This window comes from Mobula birostris, chromosome 4, assembly GCF_030028105.1.
Source record: "Mobula birostris isolate sMobBir1 chromosome 4, sMobBir1.hap1, whole genome shotgun sequence".
NCBI classification, from domain to species: Eukaryota; Metazoa; Chordata; class Chondrichthyes; order Myliobatiformes; family Myliobatidae; genus Mobula; species Mobula birostris.
In genome coordinates, this window is record NC_092373.1 from 71,505,142 (window position 1) to 71,526,917 (window position 21,776).

General features: G+C 40.4%; 1 protein-coding gene across 2 annotated transcripts in view; it reads left to right on the forward strand.

Moving 5' to 3' along the window:
* LOC140195940 (ubiquitin carboxyl-terminal hydrolase 47-like) overlaps positions 1 to 21,652 on the forward strand; it is a 35,207-nt gene extending 13,555 nt beyond the window's left edge. The window contains exons 6-14 of one of the 2 annotated variants that reach the window (XM_072254630.1): positions 57 to 188; positions 667 to 762; positions 3,993 to 4,124; positions 5,484 to 5,525; positions 9,155 to 9,271; positions 13,493 to 13,624; positions 14,518 to 14,576; positions 14,707 to 14,762; positions 20,225 to 21,652. In XM_072254630.1, coding sequence (XP_072110731.1) covers positions 57 to 188; positions 667 to 762; positions 3,993 to 4,124; positions 5,484 to 5,525; positions 9,155 to 9,271; positions 13,493 to 13,624; positions 14,518 to 14,576; positions 14,707 to 14,762; positions 20,225 to 20,448 — 990 coding nt within the window. In that variant the 3' untranslated portion in view covers positions 20,449 to 21,652. The remainder of the gene's footprint in view (positions 1 to 56; positions 189 to 666; positions 763 to 3,992; positions 4,125 to 5,483; positions 5,526 to 9,154; positions 9,272 to 13,492; positions 13,625 to 14,517; positions 14,577 to 14,706; positions 14,763 to 20,224) is intronic. The other variant, XM_072254631.1, reaches the window with a different exon arrangement.
* Positions 21,653 to 21,776: the final 124 nt, after the last annotated feature.

Here is a 21,776-nt window from a genome sequence, read left to right on the forward strand (position 1 = left end):
AGTGGTAACGAAGATAGAAATAATGAAAAAGTGAAAATTATAATTTTTTTCCCCAGATCTACAAAAGTAAATTGATTAATTCCCTGAGATGTTTGGAGTGCAACACTGAGATCCCGGAAAAATGCCCTCTTCTGGTTATTCCTTTGCCTGTTCACTTAAACGATTGTGGCAACAGCATCCAAAGTGTGGTAAGCAGCTCACGAATATTCTTATTTACAGATCTGACAAAGCCTGACAACAATAGATAGGATTGCAACAAGAAACCAGACGGAACTTACAAATGTGAATACTACAGCTTAATATGCTACAAATCCTTGAGGAGTCCTCTTGATGGCAAATAAAGGCTTCAGTCACTGATGGTCTTCAGTGACACTTCTTTTCGATGGCATTCAATGTAAAAAGCCACTGATCCATTAGCTGAGGATTAGTGGTTTTCTTGTGCATATGTAATCTGAAACCGTCAATCTTGGCTAGAGAGAGAACGCAATAAGTTAATGATCACTCCATCCCAAATCAGAAGTAGTTTATATTTGTTGGTTTCTCAAGGAGAAATACCAATGATATTACATTGCTGCAAATTGCTAATTTCCCAGATAATTTGTAGACAAGTTAACCAGTTTTAAATAAAGTCACATTTAAAATAAACCTTTTAATCTTTGATTTCAGGATGCAGCCCTTCAAGACTTTTTCAAAACTGTCATTTTGGATGGAGACAATTTGTGCTATTGTGACAAATGTGAAAAGAAAACCAAGGCAACGATGGTGAGTAAATCTTTGTTCCTTTGTTCTGCACATCCAATTCCTTGTTTTGGTGGGCAGTTTTTCAGATTGATCAGAAGACAGGGCCAAGATCATTACCAGCACCTTTCTGGAGTTAAACGTGAATAACTGATGGGCCGCACTGTCAAGTCATTCAATGCTTGTTTAATGTTATATGAGCAAGCTTTGCTGGATACCAACTTTGGCAATGCCATGGGAGTGAGGATGACTTGCTTTTACTCTGGTTTTGTGGTTTTTGAAGTAGTGAATGAGCCAATGTGGGACCTGCATACTTTTCCATAGATGCTGGCTGATAGGATGGGCTGGTAGGAAGATAGTGAGGTGTGCTAAACTTCAAAACCTCGCTCTGCAACAGGATTTAAAAATGCAAACACGAAGAATTCTGCAGATGCTGGAAATTCAAGCAACACACATCAAAGTTGCTGGTGAACGCAGCAGGCCAGGCAGCATCTCTAGGAAGAGGTACAGTCGACGTTTCAGGCCGAGACTCTTCGTCAGTTAGTCCTGACGAAAGGTCTCGGCCTGAAACGTCGACTGTACCTCTTCCTAGAGATGCTGCCTGGCCTGCTGCGTTCACCAGCAACTTTGATGTGTGTTGTCTGCAACAGGATCCTTGACTTCCTCATCAGGAGACCACGGTCATAATGGATCAGCGATAGGATTCCGATCCTGATTCACTCATTATCACACGGACATGGAAACTTACAGTGAAATGTGACGTTTGCATTATCAGCCAGAACAGCCTAAGGGTGTGCTGGGAGCAGCCCACAAGTGTTGTCACACATTCTAGCACCAACCTTTGATGCTCACTATGTTTGCAGAAAAATGCAAGCAACAGCAGCTACAACAACAGAACAACAGCAACACTAGTTCCATTCCTCCCTCCCACCCACCCACTCATAAGAACATAAGAAATAGGAGCAGGAGTCGGCCATCTGGCCTGTTGAGCCTGCTCCGCCATTCAATAAGATCATGGCTGATTTGACCATGGACTCAATCTCCACCGACCTGCCTTTTCCCCATAACTCTGAATTCCCCTACTATGCAAAAATCTATCCCACCTTGTCTTAATAACTATGTTTACCGAGGTAGGCTGCACTGCTTCATTAGGCAGAGAATTCCACAGATTCACCACTCTTTGAGAAAAGCAGTTCCTTCTCATCTCCATCCTAAATTTACTCCCCCAAATCTTGAGGCTATCTCCTTATTCTAGTCTCACCTACCAGTGGAAACAACTTCCCTGCCTCTCTCTTCTCTATCCCTTTCATAATTTTATATGTTTCTATAAGCTCTCCTCTCATCCTTCTGAATTCCAGTGAGTACAGTCCCAGGCGATTCAATCTCTCCTCATAGTCCAAGCCCCTCATCTCTGGAATCAACCTGGTGAACCTTCTCTGCACTGCCTCCAAAGCCAGTATATCCTTCCTCAAGTAAGGAGACCAGAACTGCATGCAGTACTCCAGATGCATCCACACCTGTACCCTGTACAGTTGCAACATAATCTCCCTGCTCATAAATTCAATCCCTCTAGCAATGAAGACCAACGTTACATTTGCCGCCTTGATAGCCAGCTGCACTTTTTGCAATTCATGCACAAGCATTCGGATAGTCCAGGTAATTATAGACCAGTGAGCCTTCCATCTGTGGTGGGAAAGCTGTTGGAAAAGGTTCTTAGATGTAGGATCTATGGGCATTTAGAGAATCATGGTCTGATCAGGGACAGTCAGCATGGCTTTGTGAAGGGCAGATCTTGTCTAACAAGCCCGATTGAGTTCTTTGAGGAGGTGACCAGGCATATAGATGAGGGTAGTGTAGTGGATGTGACCTACATGGATTTTAGTAAGGCATTTGACAAGGTTCCACACGGTAGGCTTATTCAGAAAGTCAGAAGGTATGGGATCCAGGGAACTTTGGCCAGGTGGATTCAGAATTGGCTCGCCTGCAGAAAGCAGAGGGTCGTGGTGGAGGGAGTACATTCGGATTGGAGGGTTGTGACTAGTGGTGACCCAGAAGGATCTGTTCTGGGATCTCTGCTTTTCATGATTTTTATTAACGACCTGGATGTGGGGGTTGAAGGGTGGGATGGCCAGTTTGCAGACGACACAAAGGTTGGTGATGTTGTGGATAGTGTAGAGGATTGTCGAAGATTGCAGAGAGACGTTGATAGGATGCGGAAGTGGGCTGAGAAGTGGCAGATGGAGTTCAACCCGGAGAAGTGTGAGGTGGTACACTTTGGAAGGACAAACTCCAAGGCAGATTACGAAGCAAATGGCAGGATACTTGGTAGTGTGGAGGAGCAGAGGGATCTCGGGGTACATGTCCACAGATCCCTGAAAGTTGTCCCACAGGTAGATAGGGTAGTCAAGAAAGCTTATGCGGTGTTAGCTTTCATAAGTCGAGGGATATAGTTTAAGAGTCGCAATGTAATGATGCAGCTCTATGAAACTCTGGTTAGGCCACACTTGGAGTACTGTGTCCAGTTCTGGTCGCCTCACTGTGGAAGCATTGGAAAGGGAACAAAGGAAATTTACCAGGATGCTGCCTGGTTTAGAGTGTATGCATTGTGATCAGAGATTACGGGAGCTAGGGCTTTACTCTTTGGAGAGAAGGAGGATGAGAGGAGACATGATAGAGGTATACAAGATATAAAGAGGAATAGGTAGAGTGGACAGCCAGCGCCTCTTCCCCAGGGCACCACTGTTCAGTACAAGAGGACATGGCTTTAAGGTAAGGGGTGGGAAGTTCAAGGGGGATATTAGAGGAAGGTATTTTACTCTGAGTGGTTGGTGCGTGGAATGCACTGCCTGAGTCAGTGGTGGAGGCAGATACACTAGTGAAATTTAAGAGACTGCTAGACAGGTATATGGAGGAATTTAAGGTGGGGGGTTATATGAGAGGTAGGGTTCAATGGTTGGCACAACATTGTGGGCCGAAGGGCCTGTACTGTGCTGTATGTTCTGTGTTCTATATTTGTGTATTTGCTTTAGCGAACAAAGAACTGAATGCAGATAACATGCAGGTACCTTGTTTTACTTGGTATACTTACAAGGTTTCTACTTTCTAACACAAAGTTACTGCATCCTCATGATATATCAGAAAGCAATGCAGATTGAGCTAAAATGTTTGCAGGACATTACAGACATAATTAAGCCCTGGACTGAATCTGATTTGACATCTGCATTGATGATTGCTTGCCATCCTTTTATTTACAGAAATACCACTGTAAAAGGTTGCCACAGATATTGGTTCTTCAGCTGAAAAGGTTTGAGTTTGATTACTCCATGCAGTCTTTCAAAAAGTTGCACAACAAAGTGGAGATTCCACAGCAGTTAAAATTTTGGAAGGTAAATAATTACAATTTTTTTTAAGCTCCCCTTCAAACTTTGCCTTTCCATGGATTGTTTTATGAGTGGAGTCAGTGGATTTCCTCCTGCTGTACTACCAAAAAGTAGATTTGCTTCCTTGACTTAAGTGTAGAAGTGAAACCTACAAATTCACCATCTCTTTGTTGGCTGCAATTGCCAAGCCATAGAGGGTGTTAGTTATACTCTGTTCACATCATGGATGCTTGTTGGTGAAAGGAAAAGAATTAGACATCTGAACATTTATGTGATGCAGCTTGTCAAATATTCCAAGTTAGGAAACATTTACTTATACAAAGGCTGGTGAATCCTTCAAATTCAGCCCAGAGGAACATGAATGTTCAGTCACTGTATCTGACCAACTCCTTCTCCTATCTCTAATTTTCTCATGTGAAGTTGCACTGATACATGCTTATACATTTGTGAATAGATATATCAATGGCTATAAACAGCAATGCAATATGCCTGTCTACTCTTTGCAACAGCACAATTCTATAAAGAATGGCTGTGTTTTGCACTTCCATTGTCTTTTTATTTAAGATTTCTGCAAACAAATATTCTGCTTGGCTTAAATTTCATTATAAGACCAGAACAATCTAATCATGAGTTGTGAGCCTCTAAATCTTGCTGGTGAATTATTGCCTCTGCCATTTGATCTAATAAATTGCTGCTACTCCTTACCCGGAACATTTGATTAGTGCTTCATACTTTCGACTTTTAATTACCCATTGCACTGGTTGAGAAAGTTTCATACAATAATGAAGAGTTTAGGGATCTCCTTAACCACAGTTAATTGAATGGCAATTAATCTGCATAGTACTCTTGCTATAAAATGCTGTTCTTGCAGCCAGTGAATTTTTATAAAAGATTTGAAATATGCTTTCTTTCTTTTCATGTCTCCTTTCCCTCTACCCCTATACCTCTCAGCATCCACACCTCCTCCCTTTGCCTCATCTCCCTATGCCACCCTTCCAGTAGCTAATTTGTCTGTGATACGTATGATATCTTTGTTATTGCCATTTTCTTCTCAGTCTTTTCTTGTCATTAATTGTATTCTTGCTGGTTGCCCCCATTTTAGTAATCCCATTACCCTACTCTATGAATTCAGCAAGTCACAGCATAAAAAGAAGCTTATTAGCTGAAAGATTTAGAAAAATCTTACCACTGCTGTTGACCACAAGATGTCTGGCTTCAGCAAGATTGTGTCAATGATGTGTCCAAGAAGGCCTATGCAGGAATCTGTGAATTGAAAGAAATGCACTAAAAAAAACCCTTGATTTATTGAAGTTCCTACAAGACAAACAGAATGTTCAAAATTCAAGCTTTGTATTTTATTCACAGACTGAAAAAGACGGGAAAACAGAATGGATTCCATATTCCACGGTAAGATATTTGTCTAATTATGTTATTGTGCAACAAATGTGACAAAGTTTATCTTGCTCTTGTATTAAGGGACTATTTTGTCACATGCAGAAAGATCAGAAAGCTTCCCCCCACCTTTCTTTCTCCCTAGGCCTCTCGTCCCGTGATCCTCTCATATCCCTTTTGCCAATCAACTATCCAGCTCTTGGCTCCATCCTCGCCCCCCCCCCCCCCCGTCTTCTCCTATCATTTTGGATCTTCCCCTCCCCCTCCCACTTTCAAATTTCTTTCAGTTAGTCCTGACGAAGGGTCTCAGCCCGAAACGTCGACTGTACCTCTTCCTAGAGATGCTGCCTGGCCTGCTGCGTTCCACCAGCAACTTTTATGTGTGTTGCTTGAAATTCCAGCATCTGCGGATTTCCTCGTGTTTACATGAATAATTGGTGTTTTGCAGTGAAGGGATAGACTTGAATGTATCTATGCTACTGAGTACTTGGTGTCACAGGCAGGTTTACTCTGTGGACAGTGCTATAATATGTGGACAATGCTATAAATAAGCTTATCATTCATGCAGCTATAAGTTGGAGTTAATAGTGAATGTGGAGAGTGCAATAAATTGCAACTGTATTTAAGCATTTCAAACAAATTGAACTCTTGTACAATCTGGTAGCTTTTCATTGATATTTTCAGTGATTTGTTTTACATCCTTTGAAGTAATGAGGAAGAACTTAGCGATGCTGTCATGAAAATTGTGTAGCATGGGAATCATCCACAGTGTTAATATAATTATATTTTGATTTTACGTCCCTAGATGTTGACTGTACTTGAGACAAATTGTGGATGGATTACTCCACTTTATCAATTGAAAGAATTTTCTCTAAAAATTAAAAAGCTAGTGTGACTAATTGCATTGTCTGCTTTTTATTGTCAGACTGCAGAAACAAACGTGTTACTGTCTTTTTTAACAATTGCAAGACACTGCTGGTGCTGTAGGTACTGCAGGTCTACCCCTTCAGTGGAGGAACTAGAGGACGTGGACTTAGTGCGGACTATGTTGTTGCTTGTAACTGAAAGGAGTTGGAGGCGGTGTGCAGGCGAGTGATTGTCTTGGGTGTTTTTTCTTGTGATTGCAAGACCCTGTTGGATATTGGTAATGAAAAATACAGCAAGTCCGGTTGACTAGTTTATTAGCGAGACCAATGGCGGGGAGCTGCGTAGCCTTGGTTGTAGTGTGGGCTAAGCCTTATTCTGCGGGGTTGCTTTTTTGCAGCCTTCCAGAGGAGGAAACGCTGGAGGCGGTGTGGCACGGTGTCTATGCTTGTCTGGGGAGGCTGGCTCTTCCTGTTAGGTGCTGCTCTCTAGAGTTTACTCAGTGGAAAGCAAACTGGATTGCATTTGTCTGAGAGCTTGTTCTTCCCGACAACATCCATGCACCATCGTTCCACACGACATGATACTCGGGATATACAATTTTTTTTTTCTGTTCGACTATGTTTATTGCCGTCTTATATGTGCTACATGTGCCTTGTGCTGTGTATGACTATTGGTACTGCGTTTTGCATGTTGGCTATGGAGGATACTGTATTGTTTGGCTGTATTCATGGGTATTCATGTATGGTTGAATGACAATTGAACGAATTTTAGACAAGCATATATACATAATAAAGCATAAGTGTGTTGCTGTCCAACATATGCCTCTTATGGCTATCTAAAAACAACAAAAATGAACAGTGTTATGATTGTGTACTGTGTAGCTGAACAGTAAACTCAGCACAAAAGTAGGCTGATCCATTTTCATCAAAATGATTTTCCAATGATTTGCTAAGTCATATCATTGCCAATCTCCCTCACTGACACTGAAATTTAACTTTTATATATGTATAATTTTATTTCTTTCACTTCTTCATAGGATTTTAATGGTTTATTTTAATAGCTATTTTGATTTTCTCTTAATCCATTTTCTTTTTCTGAAGTTGTATTCACCATTCTAGTTAATACTTCCAGATTCAGATTTTGTGATGTCTGAAGAAGTGTTACTGTGGATATGTATTCTGGATAAGTAATGTCAAAGACTGCACTATTGACTCCAACATGAAGGATTTGGAATTTCACTTTATTTAAATGAAGTAATCTGTTCACTGTTAACTTTTGAAGAATGAAATCCACTAACATTACTTGGACAGGCTCGCGTATGACTCCTGACTCCAGAGCCATTTAAATGCAGTCAATATATAACTGTCATGTGAAATAGTCAAGTATGTGACTTAATAACATTTTTAGGGCTATAAATAATATTTAAGCTATCTTTCATAAAGATCCATTCACTTGAGCTGTTTTCAGCACCCCCTAATGTGAACGCATGCTGCAGAGACAGTGAATATTCTTCCTAGGTATGTCTGTCTTGCAGTTCTTCAATGCTCCCGAGTCATTTTCTGTCCTCCCATAGATCTTCTATTAATTCTAGTCCATCAGTTATTCCTGTTTCTTTTCCAAAAACCTCTTCCAGATTTTGATTCTGATAAAATATCATCATGAAACATTAACACTTCATCTGCCTTCACAGATACTGCCTGATCTGCTTTTAATTTTTTTCTCTCTTTAACTCACTTAGTCCTCTCTGAGGTCTCTCATTATTTTCAATGGTCCTCTCCCCAATCCACTTGTGAGGTTAGAATTGATCGTGCAATTTGCTTGAAAGCAGTTGTTCATTACATACCATAGCTGTAACCCTTGGAGTCATTCCAACTTGCAAGAAACTCCCTGTGTAGCCTACTGTCTTGCATGAAAAGCATTTCTAGCCCCAAAGAAATTAAAGAGCAAGTCAGAGAAATAACAATCACTAAGAGGTTTTCAACCCAAAATTGGAAGTCACAATTTGCTGGATGAGACATTTCAGCACTTGGGTCAAAGCAGACTTGCCAGCGAACTTGATGAGATTGCAGTGTTCTTATTTGTTTTTCAATCTCAAGTAATTTTCAGAATATTTGGTACATAGGCAAAGCCTCATAAAATCCCAGTATTTGCACTGTGATCTTAGAAGCTGGCAGTCCGTCATGCAGTTTACTTACAAGCACATGTTTCACATCACAGATGTTGTACTGAGTAGAAGAGTGGTGAACTTTGAACCAAGAAATGGCCTTTTTTTTTGGAGCCTGTTGATACCGTATGTGGATGGTATAGCCAGATCTTTATTGCTGCCAGACTGTGAAGAAGCCTCGATACTAGGGAACTTAGGAGAGTAGCTAATGTCGTTTTATTTGTCCTGCTAATTAGTTTGATGTGTTTGGGGAGATATCAAAGCACTGCATTAAAATTGCCATTGTGGCATTTTTAATCTCAAATAAATTAAAAGAATACTTATGATTACTAAACTGTAGCAAATTAATTGTCTCTCAAATCAAAATTTGAGCCCACAGTTTCCTGGGAAAACATCTGTTTATTTGTTTCTCAGACTATTGATAGCAACCGTCAGACTAAACCAGATTTGCTGTTGAAGTTGATTAGGTAACGTCCGACAAGTTTGGTGCTTTGTCCTTTAGCAAATGTTGCCAGGCCATTGTAAATAATGTGGTGGAAAATAGTCTTCCAAGAAGGCATCATAAGATGTTGCTCTTATTCACTGAACAGACTTTGGTTCCAAATTTTCATAGAAATCCAAAGAATCAGCAGAGGAGCAATCTTCTCCATTTGGACCTGAATTTTCCAAAAGACCTAGAAGAAACAAAGTTGAACAAAAACTGAAGTCGCAGCTGGATGGGAGCCAGAGGGTAAGCAGTGTTGAGAATGGCTCATGAAGTGAGGCTTGCAGATCAGTCTAGTAGATGAGGAATTATAATACTCTTGTATTTTCATCTCTTCTTAGGCCTATGTTGAATTCACAGGCTTTTCCAGTTTTGGGGCGGAACCATAATATTTGATGCATAAGCATAGGTTTTAAAGGTGTTGTCCTCTATCTACTGTTTTTCCTTGGCTTCCTTATATTTTCAATGAAGGTTCTCAATGATTTCAGTCCATTTCTTTCTCCTCCATTTTGAGAGGCCATGGGACTTCATCAGTCAGTGAGGCTTTGAAGACCTTTCTGAAGGGTTTCCTAATTTCTCATGCTAATTTGCGAATTCAGGGCTCCGGTTTTTGAGTTTATTGGGCATGTGGATGGCCCGGCCAGCTGCTTGGAGATGGCCAGTTCTGAGTGACACCTCAATGCAGGTGAATTTGTTGTTTTACTCATCCTGCAAATTGATTTGGTGGTTTTGGGGACACTGTAGTTGCTTTGCTTTGAAATGCTGCTGAAGTAGTTCAGCCCTCTGAAGCGGGTAGAAGATTGGATTTCATGCCCAGGGGAATGTTTATTTTTCCCTTAGGAGTAGACAGACATTCTGAATGTTTGCAAAACTCAATGCTTGTGTACTTACAGAAAGACAGAAATATTGACATTACTACTTAGCAAGATTGTTCAGATGAGTGGTTAGGTTGCTGCACAGGTAACAAGAAACCTGAGTGGAACATGTGGAGCTAGAAGTTCAAACCCCTCTACAATAGCCACAAAAAAGTCTACTTTACCAAATTTGGCCACTCTTGCCTGTTTTCATAGTCATACAGCATGGAAACAGGTGATTTAACTCATCTTGTTCACACTGATCAGTCAGCACCCATCTGTATTAATCCTGTTTTCCTGCACTTGACCCACAGCCTTCAAATCTTATGCAATTTAAGTATTTGTCTAAACACTTCTTAAATGCTGCCAGTGGCTTTGCTTCCACCAATTTCTCAGGCAATGTATTCCAGATTCTCTGCACTCTCCGTGCGAAAAAAAAGTCCTCCTCAGATCATCTTTAATTCTCTTGTCCTTGAACTTATGTCCGTGCCCTCTAGTTTTATCAACCTCTGATATGGGGGAAAGTTTCCTGCAGTCTCTGCTATCAATACTTCTCATAATTTTATATATCTCAATCATGTCCCCTCTTAACTTCTTCCATTCCAGGGAGAATAGACTTAGTTTCTCCAGTCACTCATCTTAACTGAAACTATCCATCCAGGACAATATCCTGGTGAATCTCCTCTGCAGTCTGTCCAGCACTATCACATCCTTCCTATAGTGGGGTGACCAGAAATGCACAGAATACTTCAGCTGACATCTTTATACTTTATATTGTATTGTCGCCAAACAATTGATACTAGACCATACAATCATCACAGCGATATTTGATTTTGCGCTTCCCGCTCCCTGGATTACAAATCGATAGTAAATATTAAAAATTTTAATTATAAATCATAAATAGAAAATAGAAAAATGGAAAGTCAGGTAGTGCATAAAAACGGAGAGGCAGGTCCGGATAATTGGAGGGTACGGCCCAGATCCGGGTCAGGATCCGTTCAGCAGGCTTATCACAGTTGGAAAGAAGCTGTTCCCAAATCTGGCCATAAGAGTCTTCAAGCTCCTGAGTCTTCTCCCGGAGGGAAGAGGGATGAAAAGTGTGTTGGCTGGGTGGGTTGTGTCCTTGATTATTCTGGCAGCACTGATTGGTTTGTGTGATGTGCTGGGCTGTGTTCACGATCTTCTGCAGCTTCTTCTGGTCTTGGACAGGACAACTTCCATATCAGGTTGTGATGCACCCTAGAAGAACGCTTTCTACGGTACATCTATAAAAATTAGTGAGGGTTTTAGGGGACAGGCCAAACTTCTTCAGTTTTCTCAGGCAGTAAAGGCACTGGTGGGCCTTCTTGGCAGTGGACTCTGCTTGGTTGAAGCAAGTCAGGTCATTTGTGATATTGACCCCGAGGAACTTAAAGCTTTTGACCTGTTCCACTTGCGCACCACCGATGTAAGTTGGGTCGTGTGGTCCGCTACTCCTTCTGAAGTCAACAACCAATTCCTTCATCTTGCTGATGTTGAAGGATAGGTTATTGTCTTTGCACCATGCTACCAGGGTTCTTAATTTCCTCTCTGTACTCAAACTCATCATTACCCGAGATACGGCCTACAATTGTTGTGTCATCAGCAAACTTACATATTGAGTTCGATGGAAACTTGGCTACACAATCTTTCTATCTAAATCTTTTTATTAATTTTCAAAATTATAAACTCAATAACAAAGTTGGTACAAAGAGATTGGAATAATCTTAATCAGCATGTACAAAAAGGATTTTAAGTAACATAGGTATAATAGACTTCCAAACTCACAATGAAATTAGTCATAAAAAAAGAAATAAAAAGAAAAAAATATATATATATAAACAAAGAAAAATCCCCAAAAGAAAAAGAGAAAAAAAAATCCAAAAAGAAACAGAACAAAACAGATCTAGACCAATATCTTGAATCAGACACGTTCAGTAATGTCGTCAACTCCGCTCCTCTATTCATATAATTTAAGTTTTAAAAAAAAGATTTGGAAAGGTCAGATTACATCATATGGAAATGTTGCATAAAAGGTTTCCAAGTTTCTTCAAATTTAACTGAAGGATCAAAAGTAACACTTCTAATTTTTTCCAAATTTAAACTTAATATAGTTTGAGGAAACCATTGGAATGTAGTAGGAGGATTGATTTCCTTCCAGTTCAACAAAATAGATCTTCTAGCCATTAAAGTAACTAATGCTATCATCTGACAGGCTGAAGAAGAAAAAGATCTATGTTCAACCATTGGCAATCCAAAAATTGCTGTAATAGGATGAGGTTTTAAATCAAAACATAGAACTGTTGAAATAATATCAAAAATATCTTTCCAATATTTTTTCAAAAGAGGACAGGACCAAGGAAACTTGTCTACACAATCATGGGTGTACAGTGAGTACAGCAGGGGGCTGAGTACACAGCCTTGTGGGACACCGGGTGCTCAGAGTGATTGTAGAGGAGAGCTTGCCCCCTATTTTTACAGCCTGGGTCCTGTCTGTGAGGAAGTTGAATATCTGACCAATATTTTATACAGTTGCAGTATAATCTCGCTGCTCTTTTATTGACTGCTCCAACTAATAAATGCCAGTATCCCATAAGTCTTTGTAACCTCATTTTCTATCTGCATTGTAACATTCAGTGATCTTTGGAATTATTCACCCAAGGTACCCTTTGTTCCTTGATACTCCCTAACACTCTTTCATTCATGGTGTATGTCCTGGCTTCACTAGCACACCCATCATGCATTACCTCACATTGATCTGGATTAAAACCCTTCTGCTATTTCTCAGCCCATTTCACTAATACATTAATGTTGTCTGTATGTAGCTCCAGATTTACCATTCTGGTTTACACTTGACTTTCTTCCACCTCAACCAAACAGGACAATTGGTGTTGACCAATAAATACCCATCTAGGCAAAGCTGCTTATATCCCAGGAATGAATCTTGATTCATAGAACTAAATGCCTTTTCTACAAACTTGGGTCAATTGTTCCTACCAAAGATTTCTCACTAAGTTTTACTGAGGAAAATGGTCCTTGTATCACCCAATTTTCTGCTTTAATATTTCATAGAAGATGGAGCTTAATTACCAGGGCATAGAAGGAGGCAAGAGGCCATTCATTCCATCAGGTTCATCCAAGCAATCTCTTCAGTCTCATTTCCCCTCTGATTCCCTATACTTCTGCAACTCTCTCACATGACAATCAACTCTCTCTTATGATTCTTTGGCCATTTATCTACACTAAGAGGTAAATTAATTTGAATATGGCTAAGTAACCTACCAGTATATTTTTGTGAAGTGGAGGAAAATCAGCACGGGAAACCTACATCGTCACACATAATCGCAGCACTGACAGCACGTAACAGTAGGACTGAGCCCATGTTCCTGGATCCATAAGGCATCAGCAAAATTGGCTGCACTATCAAGCCACTCTCTCCAGTAATGTTTTATTAATTATATAAAATAGTCAAAAATATGAATAGGGCCTACATTAGTTTTGGATATAATAAAGCCTAACACCAGCATTATGTTGGTGATTAAGAACTTAAATGTGTGACATATTTTCCTTTATTATCTTGACAATCTCTCTTCAGATTTTCACAACGTACAAACTGTTTGCAATCTGTGATCATGACGGAGAATTTGGCTTTGGCCATTATGTTGCTCACATTAGACCAGATACTTCCAATACATGGTACAGTTTTGATAATACTCATGTCTCTGAGGTAGGTATCATTGTTTTTGCTGAGAATATCTATGTGAATTTTAGAATGTACTTTACACATTATCAATCTGTTTCATAATCCAAAACAATGTGGAAATTATGGTCAGTTAGCTGACAACAATTTTGTACAACAGTGTTAAGGATGAAATTATAGGAAATCAAATTCATTTTGATTTTATTTGACCAAGATTTCAAAGAAGCACCATTGCAGGTTTTACAGTAAAATTTCACCTGTCGTTCTGCATCGCTCTAAAATAAATTTTACTTTGAACATCAGTATGTTGGAATGTCTACCTGTTAGTTGTCACTTAGCCAATTCCAGATGATGAATGGATGAGGCTGTAGGTGCATTTCTATCCTGCAGATGCTTTGTAATCCTATTATCACTCTCCTATCAGAGGCAGTGAATGGGGCCAAAGGTATCAAGGATTGAAATTTCTTGAGAAATCTGTTTAAAATTTAGTCCCACTTTCAATAACCTCTGATTACTCCGTGATCAAAAACAACAGTTTTAATATTTCAGCTTCTACTCAGAGCCTCTGCCAGCTCCCTAGCTGGATGTATTGTCAGACCAGCCAGAATCATGCTTAGCATGTTTCCTGGATTCCATTTCTAGGCAATTTTCAGTATGCAGAAGATCACATAGAACCAAGGCCAGGGGTTGAAATTTGAGGTAAAATGGAAAAAAAAATCCAAAACCTATTGATTTAGGCAGAAGTTCCGTAAGTTTTCTCCTGTCCTTTTTTCCCTTTTCATGTACAGCATTTTTTTGCTACTTCTGTGTAGTTTTTGAACAATGTTGAACAGTCCAACAATATTTTGCTCTTGATTGTTTAAACTAAATTCCTTTTTCTGACATTAATTGAGAAACTAATGGGTCTATTTATTTTATAGATGGAAAAGTTCTTTCCTGATGTATGCCAAGACAATACAGTCAGCATGCCTTGTAGAAGGTAGCAATGCAGTGTTTCTGGTTCGATTTTCATAAAATGTTATCTTTTCTGTTGCATTTATCACAGATCTCAATAGAACAAAATGTACAATGAAGGCTAACTCAAACCAATTTATGCGTTTATACCACAGATCATCAACAGCATATTTGCTAATGTACAGAAAGGAGAACGTGAACAGCAATCAAGGTAGATGGTTTTCCGTTCTGATATGACATTCATTAGTTATTATTCAGGAATAATGAAATCATCTACATCCAAATGCAGCAACCCAGACAATGTTCAGGGTCAGGCTGATGGGTGGCAAGTAACATTTGCAGCACAAAATGCTAAGCAGTCATGATATCCAATGTGAGAAAGCCCACATACGATTCCCTGATTTTCAGTGATGAACCCACCAAAATCAATATACTGAGGGATCTACCATTGACCAGAAACTAGATTGTACATATACACAGCGTGTCTGCATGATCACAGTGTTGCAGGGGCAAAGAATTCTTGCCACAAGTCACTCACCTTTTAACTCTCCAAAGCCTGTCTACCAAGACTATGATGGAATACTGTCTACTTACCCAGGTGAGTGCAGCTTCATAAACATTTGAAGCTCGACAGCACAGGAATTATAACAACTCTCTTGATAGGCACCCCCCCCCCCAACATTAATTCACCTACTCCTCTGCTAGTGCACAATAAAAGCAGTTTGTATCATCTCCAGGATGCATTGCAGCAACTCACCAAAACATCTAAACCCATAACATCTACTAGCTCGAAAGACAAGGGCAGCAAGAGCATAGGAAAGCAGCTACACACCATCCTGACCTCGCACTTCATTGCCACTGAATCAAAATCCTGCAGCTCTGTGGCTAACTTCATTAAAAGGACTGCAAAGATTCAAGAAGGCAGTTCACCTTCTCAAGGTAGTTTAGGGATAGACAATTAAATGCTGGCTTAATCTGTAAAGTCCATATCCGAGATTAAAGATTCAAATTTTAACTTTATTTATCAAGCATACATCAAAACATGTATATAAACGCATCATTACATTGACAACCAACACACCCAAGGGTGTGCTGGGGGGAGGGGCAGCTCACAAGTGTCACCACAAATTCCAGAGACAGTGTGCCCACATTGCTTGGCAGAATGTAATATAAAATAATTTTTTTTAGAAATGCACCGATCTTTTTTTCAAATGTAAGAAAAGCACCAATCAAGTTCAGTGCTAAGAATACAGGAGGCTGGAAGTTCTCAGCAGTTTGGAGGCATCTGTGGAAAGACAAGTAAAGTTAATGTTTCAGGTTGAGGATCTATGACCACAGCTGAGATAAGTTAGAAAGCACCATGCCTCTTGTGTTACCAAAATTTTTCTTAACTTGCATTAAAAGGCCTCTTCAACCTTCCTGGCATGTGAAAGTTTAAAAAAACAGAAGTGCTGGAAATCTGAAATGAAAGAAAAAGTGCTCGAGAAAATTTGACATATAGAGAGGTAGTTCCACCCGAGGGCAGGACCTCCAGGGTTGTGACAGTCAGGAAGGGAAAAGGGGTTAAGGAGCCAGTGCAGATTCCCCTCAACAACAGGTATATTACCTTGGATACTATGGGTGGGGATGACCTACCAGTGGTCGGTCTCTGGCACGGTCTGCGTCTGTGACTCAGAAGATGGGGGGGGGGGGTGGGGGGCAGGGAAAGAAGAGGCACACTGTGCTGATAGGGGAACGGACAGGAGGTTCTGTGGGTGAGAACGAGATTTCCAGATGGCATGTTGCCTCCTGGGTGCCAGGGTCTGGGATATCTCGGATAAAGTCCTCAGCATTCTCAAGTGGGAGGGTGAACAGCCAGAAGTCATGATCCATGTGGGTACCAATGACATGGGTAGGATGAGTGATGAGCTTCTGCATAGGGAGTTAGGTGTTAAGATAAAGGGCAGGGCCTCCAGGGTTGTGATCTCAGGATTGCTACCTGTGCTATGTGATAGTGAGCCTAGAACTAGGAAGATTATACAGTTTAATACGTGGCTAAGGAGTTTGTGTAGGAGTAAGGGCAGAAAATTTTTGGATCATTGGTCTCTTTTTCAGGGAATGTGGGACTCGTACAGAAGGGATGGTTTGCACCTGAAATGGAGGGGGACTAATATCCTAGTGGGAAGGTTAGTTAATGCTCACAGTGGGGTTTAAACTAGAGTTTCAGGGGGATGGGAACTAGGGTGCCAGAACAGTTAGTGGAGAGGTTGTGGAGAGGTTGTGGAGACAGATGTTGGTAAGACCTCGGGAAAAAGTTAGGAATCAAAACATTGAGCATGGTGTGACTAGTGTTCTCAGCTATGTATATTTCAATGCAAAGGTGAATAATAATGCTGAAGATGAGGTAGCTGGTTTTCAAACAGGCAATGTATCATGAGGAGAGGCTGCTGAGAGGGCAAAATTGAGTTGACAGGATGAGTTGCAGTGTCAAATGTAGACAAAATTAAAAAGGGTGAATGCAGAACTGAAGGTGTTGTATCTGAATGTGCACAGAATACAGAATAAGGTAGATGAATTTGCAGCATAGTTGCAGATTGGCAGGTATGATATTGTAGGCATCCCCAAATCATGGCTGAAAGATTATAGCTGGTAGCTTTATGTCCAAGGATACAGATTGTATTGAAAGGATAGGCAGGAAGGCAGAGAGGCAGAGAGGACAGCGTTGTTATGTTAGTAAAATATGAAATCAAGTCATAAGAAAGAGGTGACATAGGGTGGGAAGGTGTTAAATCATTGTGGACGAGGGTAAGAAACTGCAAGGGTAAAAAGACCCTGATGGAAGCTGTATACAGACCCGCAAACAGTAGAAAGGATGTGGCCTACAAATTACAAGAGGAGATAGAAAAGGGCAATGTTACAATAGTCATGGAGGACTTCAATATGCAAGATGTTGGAGTCGATTATTAAGGATGTGGTCTCAGGGTACTTGGAGGCATATGATAAAATAGACCATAGTCAGCTTGGTTTCCTCAGGGGAAAATCTTGCCTGACAAATCTGTTGGAATTATTTGAAGAAGTAAGAAGCAGGATAGACGAAGGAGAGTTGGTTGATGTGTACTTGGATTTTCAGAAGGCCTTTTTACAAGGTGCCTCACTTGAGGCTGCTTAACAAGCTGCGAGCCCATGGTATTACAGTGAAGATCCTAGCGTGGGTAAAACAGTGGCTGATTGGTAGGAGGCAAAGAAAGGGAATAAAGGGAGCTTTTTCTGGCTGGTTGCCGGTGACTAGTGGTGTTCCATAGGGGAATGTGTGGGACAGATACTTATTACATTATATGTCAATGATTTGGATGATGGAATTGATGGCTTTCTTAAAAAGTTTGTAGATATGAAGACAGGTGGAGTGACAGGTAATTTTGAGGAAGTAGAGAGGCTACAGAAGGACCTAGACAGATTAGGAGAATGGGCAAAGAAATAGCAGATGGAATGCAGTGTCTGGAAGTGTATGATCATGCACTTTGGTAGAAAAAAATGAAAGGGTTGATGATTTTCTAAATGGAGAGCAAATACAAAGATCTGAGGTGCAAAATGACCTGTGAATTCTTGTGAAGGATTCCCTAAAGGTTAATATGCAGCTTGAGTCTGTGGTGAGGAAAGCAAATGCGATGTTAACATTCATTTCAAGAGGACTAGAATATAAAAGCAAGGATGTAATGTTGAGACTTTATAAGGCACTGGTGATGCCTCACTTGGAGTATTGTGAGCAGTTTTGGGCTCCTTACCTTAGAAAGGATGTGCTGAAACTGGAGAGAGTTCAAAGGAGGTTCACAAAAATTATTCCAGAATTGAATGGCTTGTCATATGAAGAGTGTTTGATGGCTCTGGGCCTGTATTCGCTATAATTCAGAAGAATGAGGGTGAATTTAAAAACGCAAACACGAGGAAATCTGCAGATGCTGAAATTTCAAGCAACACACATAAAAGTTTCTGGTGAACGCAGCAGGCCAGGCAGTATCTCTAGGAAGAGGTACAGTTGACATTTCAGGCCGAGACCCTTCGTCAGGACTAACTGAAAGAAGAGCTAGTATGAGATTTGAAAGTGGGAGGGGAAGGGGGAGATCCGAAATGATAGGAGAAGACTGGAGGGAGAGGGATGGAGCCAAGAGCTGGACAGTTGATTGGCAAAAGGGAGATCAGAGGATTATGGGACTGGAGGCCTAGGGAGAAAGAAAAGGAGGGGGGAAGCCCAGAGGATGGGCAAGGGGTATAGTGAGAGGGACAGAGGGAGAAAAAGGGCTTCATCTTCATCTTTACAGTAGAGGAGGCATTTTAATTCCACGTCCTATTCCCATTCTGATATGTCTATCCATGGCCTCCTCTACTGTAAAGATGAAGCCATACTCAGGTTGGAGGAACAACACCTTATATTCCGTCTGGCTAGCCTCCGACCTGATGGCATGAACATTGACTTCTCAAACTTCCTCTAATGCCCCACCTCCCCCTCGTACCCCATCCGTTTTATATATATATATATATATATATATATATACACACACACATTCTTTCTCTCACTCTCCTTTTTCTCCCTCTGTCCCTTTCACTAAACCCCTTGCCCATCCTCTGGGCTTCCCCCCCTCCCCCTTTTCTTTCTCCCTAGGCCTCCTGCCTCATGATCCTCTCATAACACTTTTGCCAATCAACTGTCGAGCTCTTGACTCCATCCCTCCCCTTTCTGTCTTCTCCTATCATTTCAGATCTCCCCCTCCCCTTTCCACTTTCAAATCTCTTACTAGCTCTTCTTTCAGTTAGTCCTGACGAAGGGTCTCGACCCGGAATGTCAATTGTACCTCTTCCTAGAGATGCTGCCTGCCCTGCTGCGTTCACCAGCAACTTTTATGTGTGTTGAATGAGGGTGACCTCATTGAAATCTATCAAATGGTGAAAGGCCTTGATAGAGTGGATGTGGAGAGGATGTTTCCTATGGCAAAAGAGTCTTAAGACCAGAGGATGCAGCCTCAGAATAGAAGAGCATCCTTTTAGAATGGAGATGAGGAATTTCTTTAGCCAGAAGGTAGTGAATCTAAAGAATTCTTTGCCACAGGCAGCAGTAGAGGCCAAGTCTTTATGTATATTTAAGGCAGATGTTGATAGATTCTTGATATGGGAAGAAGGCAGGAGATTGGGGTTGAGAGGAAAAAGTGCAGCAGACTCAATGGGCCAAATGGCTTAATTCTGCTTCTATATTTCATGGTCTTGTGGTCTTAAAACCCATCAGGTCAGCCAGTATTTGCAGAAGGCAAAACTTGCAATGTTTCAGGAAAGTGACATTTATCTAATTTTTCCAGCATTTTTAGTTTTTAATTTAGATACAAAATCTTGATAGCAGTTGTTCATGGCAGTTAAATGCAGCCAAATTTCTATTGACCCATATTCAAATATTTTCATGAAGTTTTTGTCTGCTTTAAGCAGACCTCTGCAGCATCCTGCAGATTATAAGTATTGAGAAAAAGAAGTTTTCAGCTGGTAATTAACCCAACACCATTTTAACTGGTCAGGTGGTGTTAAAATTAGCGTCATTCACTTTGCAAGGCACTGTGTTTCATGATTAACGAGTTTGTCCATTTTGAACTTAACTCAGCACTTTCATATATTTGAATAGGATTATTTATACCTTTCACCATGTCAAATTTCTAGACCACATCACTAATGCAGATGAGGGAGCTGAAAGAATGAAGGCACAAAGAATATGTGACAGAAAAAACAACTATCCAACACAAACAAAAGACAGAAGGAAAATGGCAGAATGTGAAAAAACGGAAGAAAATCAAGTGGAAGAGTTGCCTCCAGACCAACGTAAAAAGAGCAAGAATGGATTCAAACGAATGTTCAGTTGTATCTCTGGGAATAAAGATTATTAAAGGGAAATTAGGATGAAAAATTAATGAATTGAGCAATATAAAAATGCATCATCCAGTTTCTTCAAAATAAATTTGTATTCATATGGAAATTCACAAGCAAATTGTTTGAGTGATTTACTTAAGCCAGATTTGCACAAGCTTTTTCCTGGTTCATTCATAATTCATTGATTCTTGTCCTTATCTCTCACTTACAAGTGCCTGATTTGGCAGAATATATAACATTTTTAGCCCTTTTTAAAGTGCAGGTTTAATTTATTCTTGACCAAGCTTCTGGTCATTTGCCCACACATATCCTATTGCTCAATGTTAATATTTTATCTTGATAATATTTTGTGAAATGCTATAAGTTCCTGCTCTATGAGAGGTGTGATATAAACTGGAATTGTGGTGGTAGTGTGTTTGTTAGTTTCAAGGACTTCATTATTTTATTCTTTTTGAAAATACAAAGAATTCCAGTGACTTGACAATGAACAGTTGACACTTATAGTCAGCCTGGGCTGAGGGTAAGTCGAGAAAAGGGAAAAACAGAGGGATATTTGAAAGGAGCAACTTTATTCACCATAAACGTTTACTCATTTTAAGAATTTGCTGTGTTCTGTGTGAGATGTAACAAAAACAACATTTAATGATTATAAAGAATAATGAATTGTATATATATCACCCTTGTTAGGATTTGTACTCCTATGATGTAGGTATTTAATTTTAGCAGTTCTGTAAGAGCAGTCTTGTTCTGTTCTCAGCCTATTTGGGTTTCAGCTAAAGGGCTTTGTTGTTCAACTTAGGAATCTTGTGTCAGCCAATCAGGATGGTGGAATGGGGCGAAGGTTCTAGAGAACGCTGGGTGGAGAGGTCTTTATGATGGACTGTGATGTGGGTCGAGGTTTTTTTGGTGGGAGCTGGGAGAAGACAGGAGAGTGGATGGCTGAGGATGCTGTCGTTATTGCACAAGGTGCTTTGTGCAGATGAAGGAATTCAAGGAGGAAGGATGAATGCTCCCGAGTGGGAGCCCATACATTCGGGATGGATTTCCAGTGACACTTGGAAGGTGATGCATGCTTTCATGCAGACCAAGGATCCAACGTATGAGTTAAAGACAATTTCACGATGAGCTCCAACTTATAGGCACCTTTCACTGTTTAATTAAGATGGTTCCTTATGTTTTTTTTCTTTTTTTTAATAACTGGTTAACATTTATAAATATGCTTTATAATTGTATGCAGTGTACGGTGTATTATTTTTTGCTGCCAGGCGATTGCACGGGACCAGTATACACACAAATTGGGGTTCAGGTGGGCAAGACATAAGAAATAGGAGCAGGAGTTGACCAT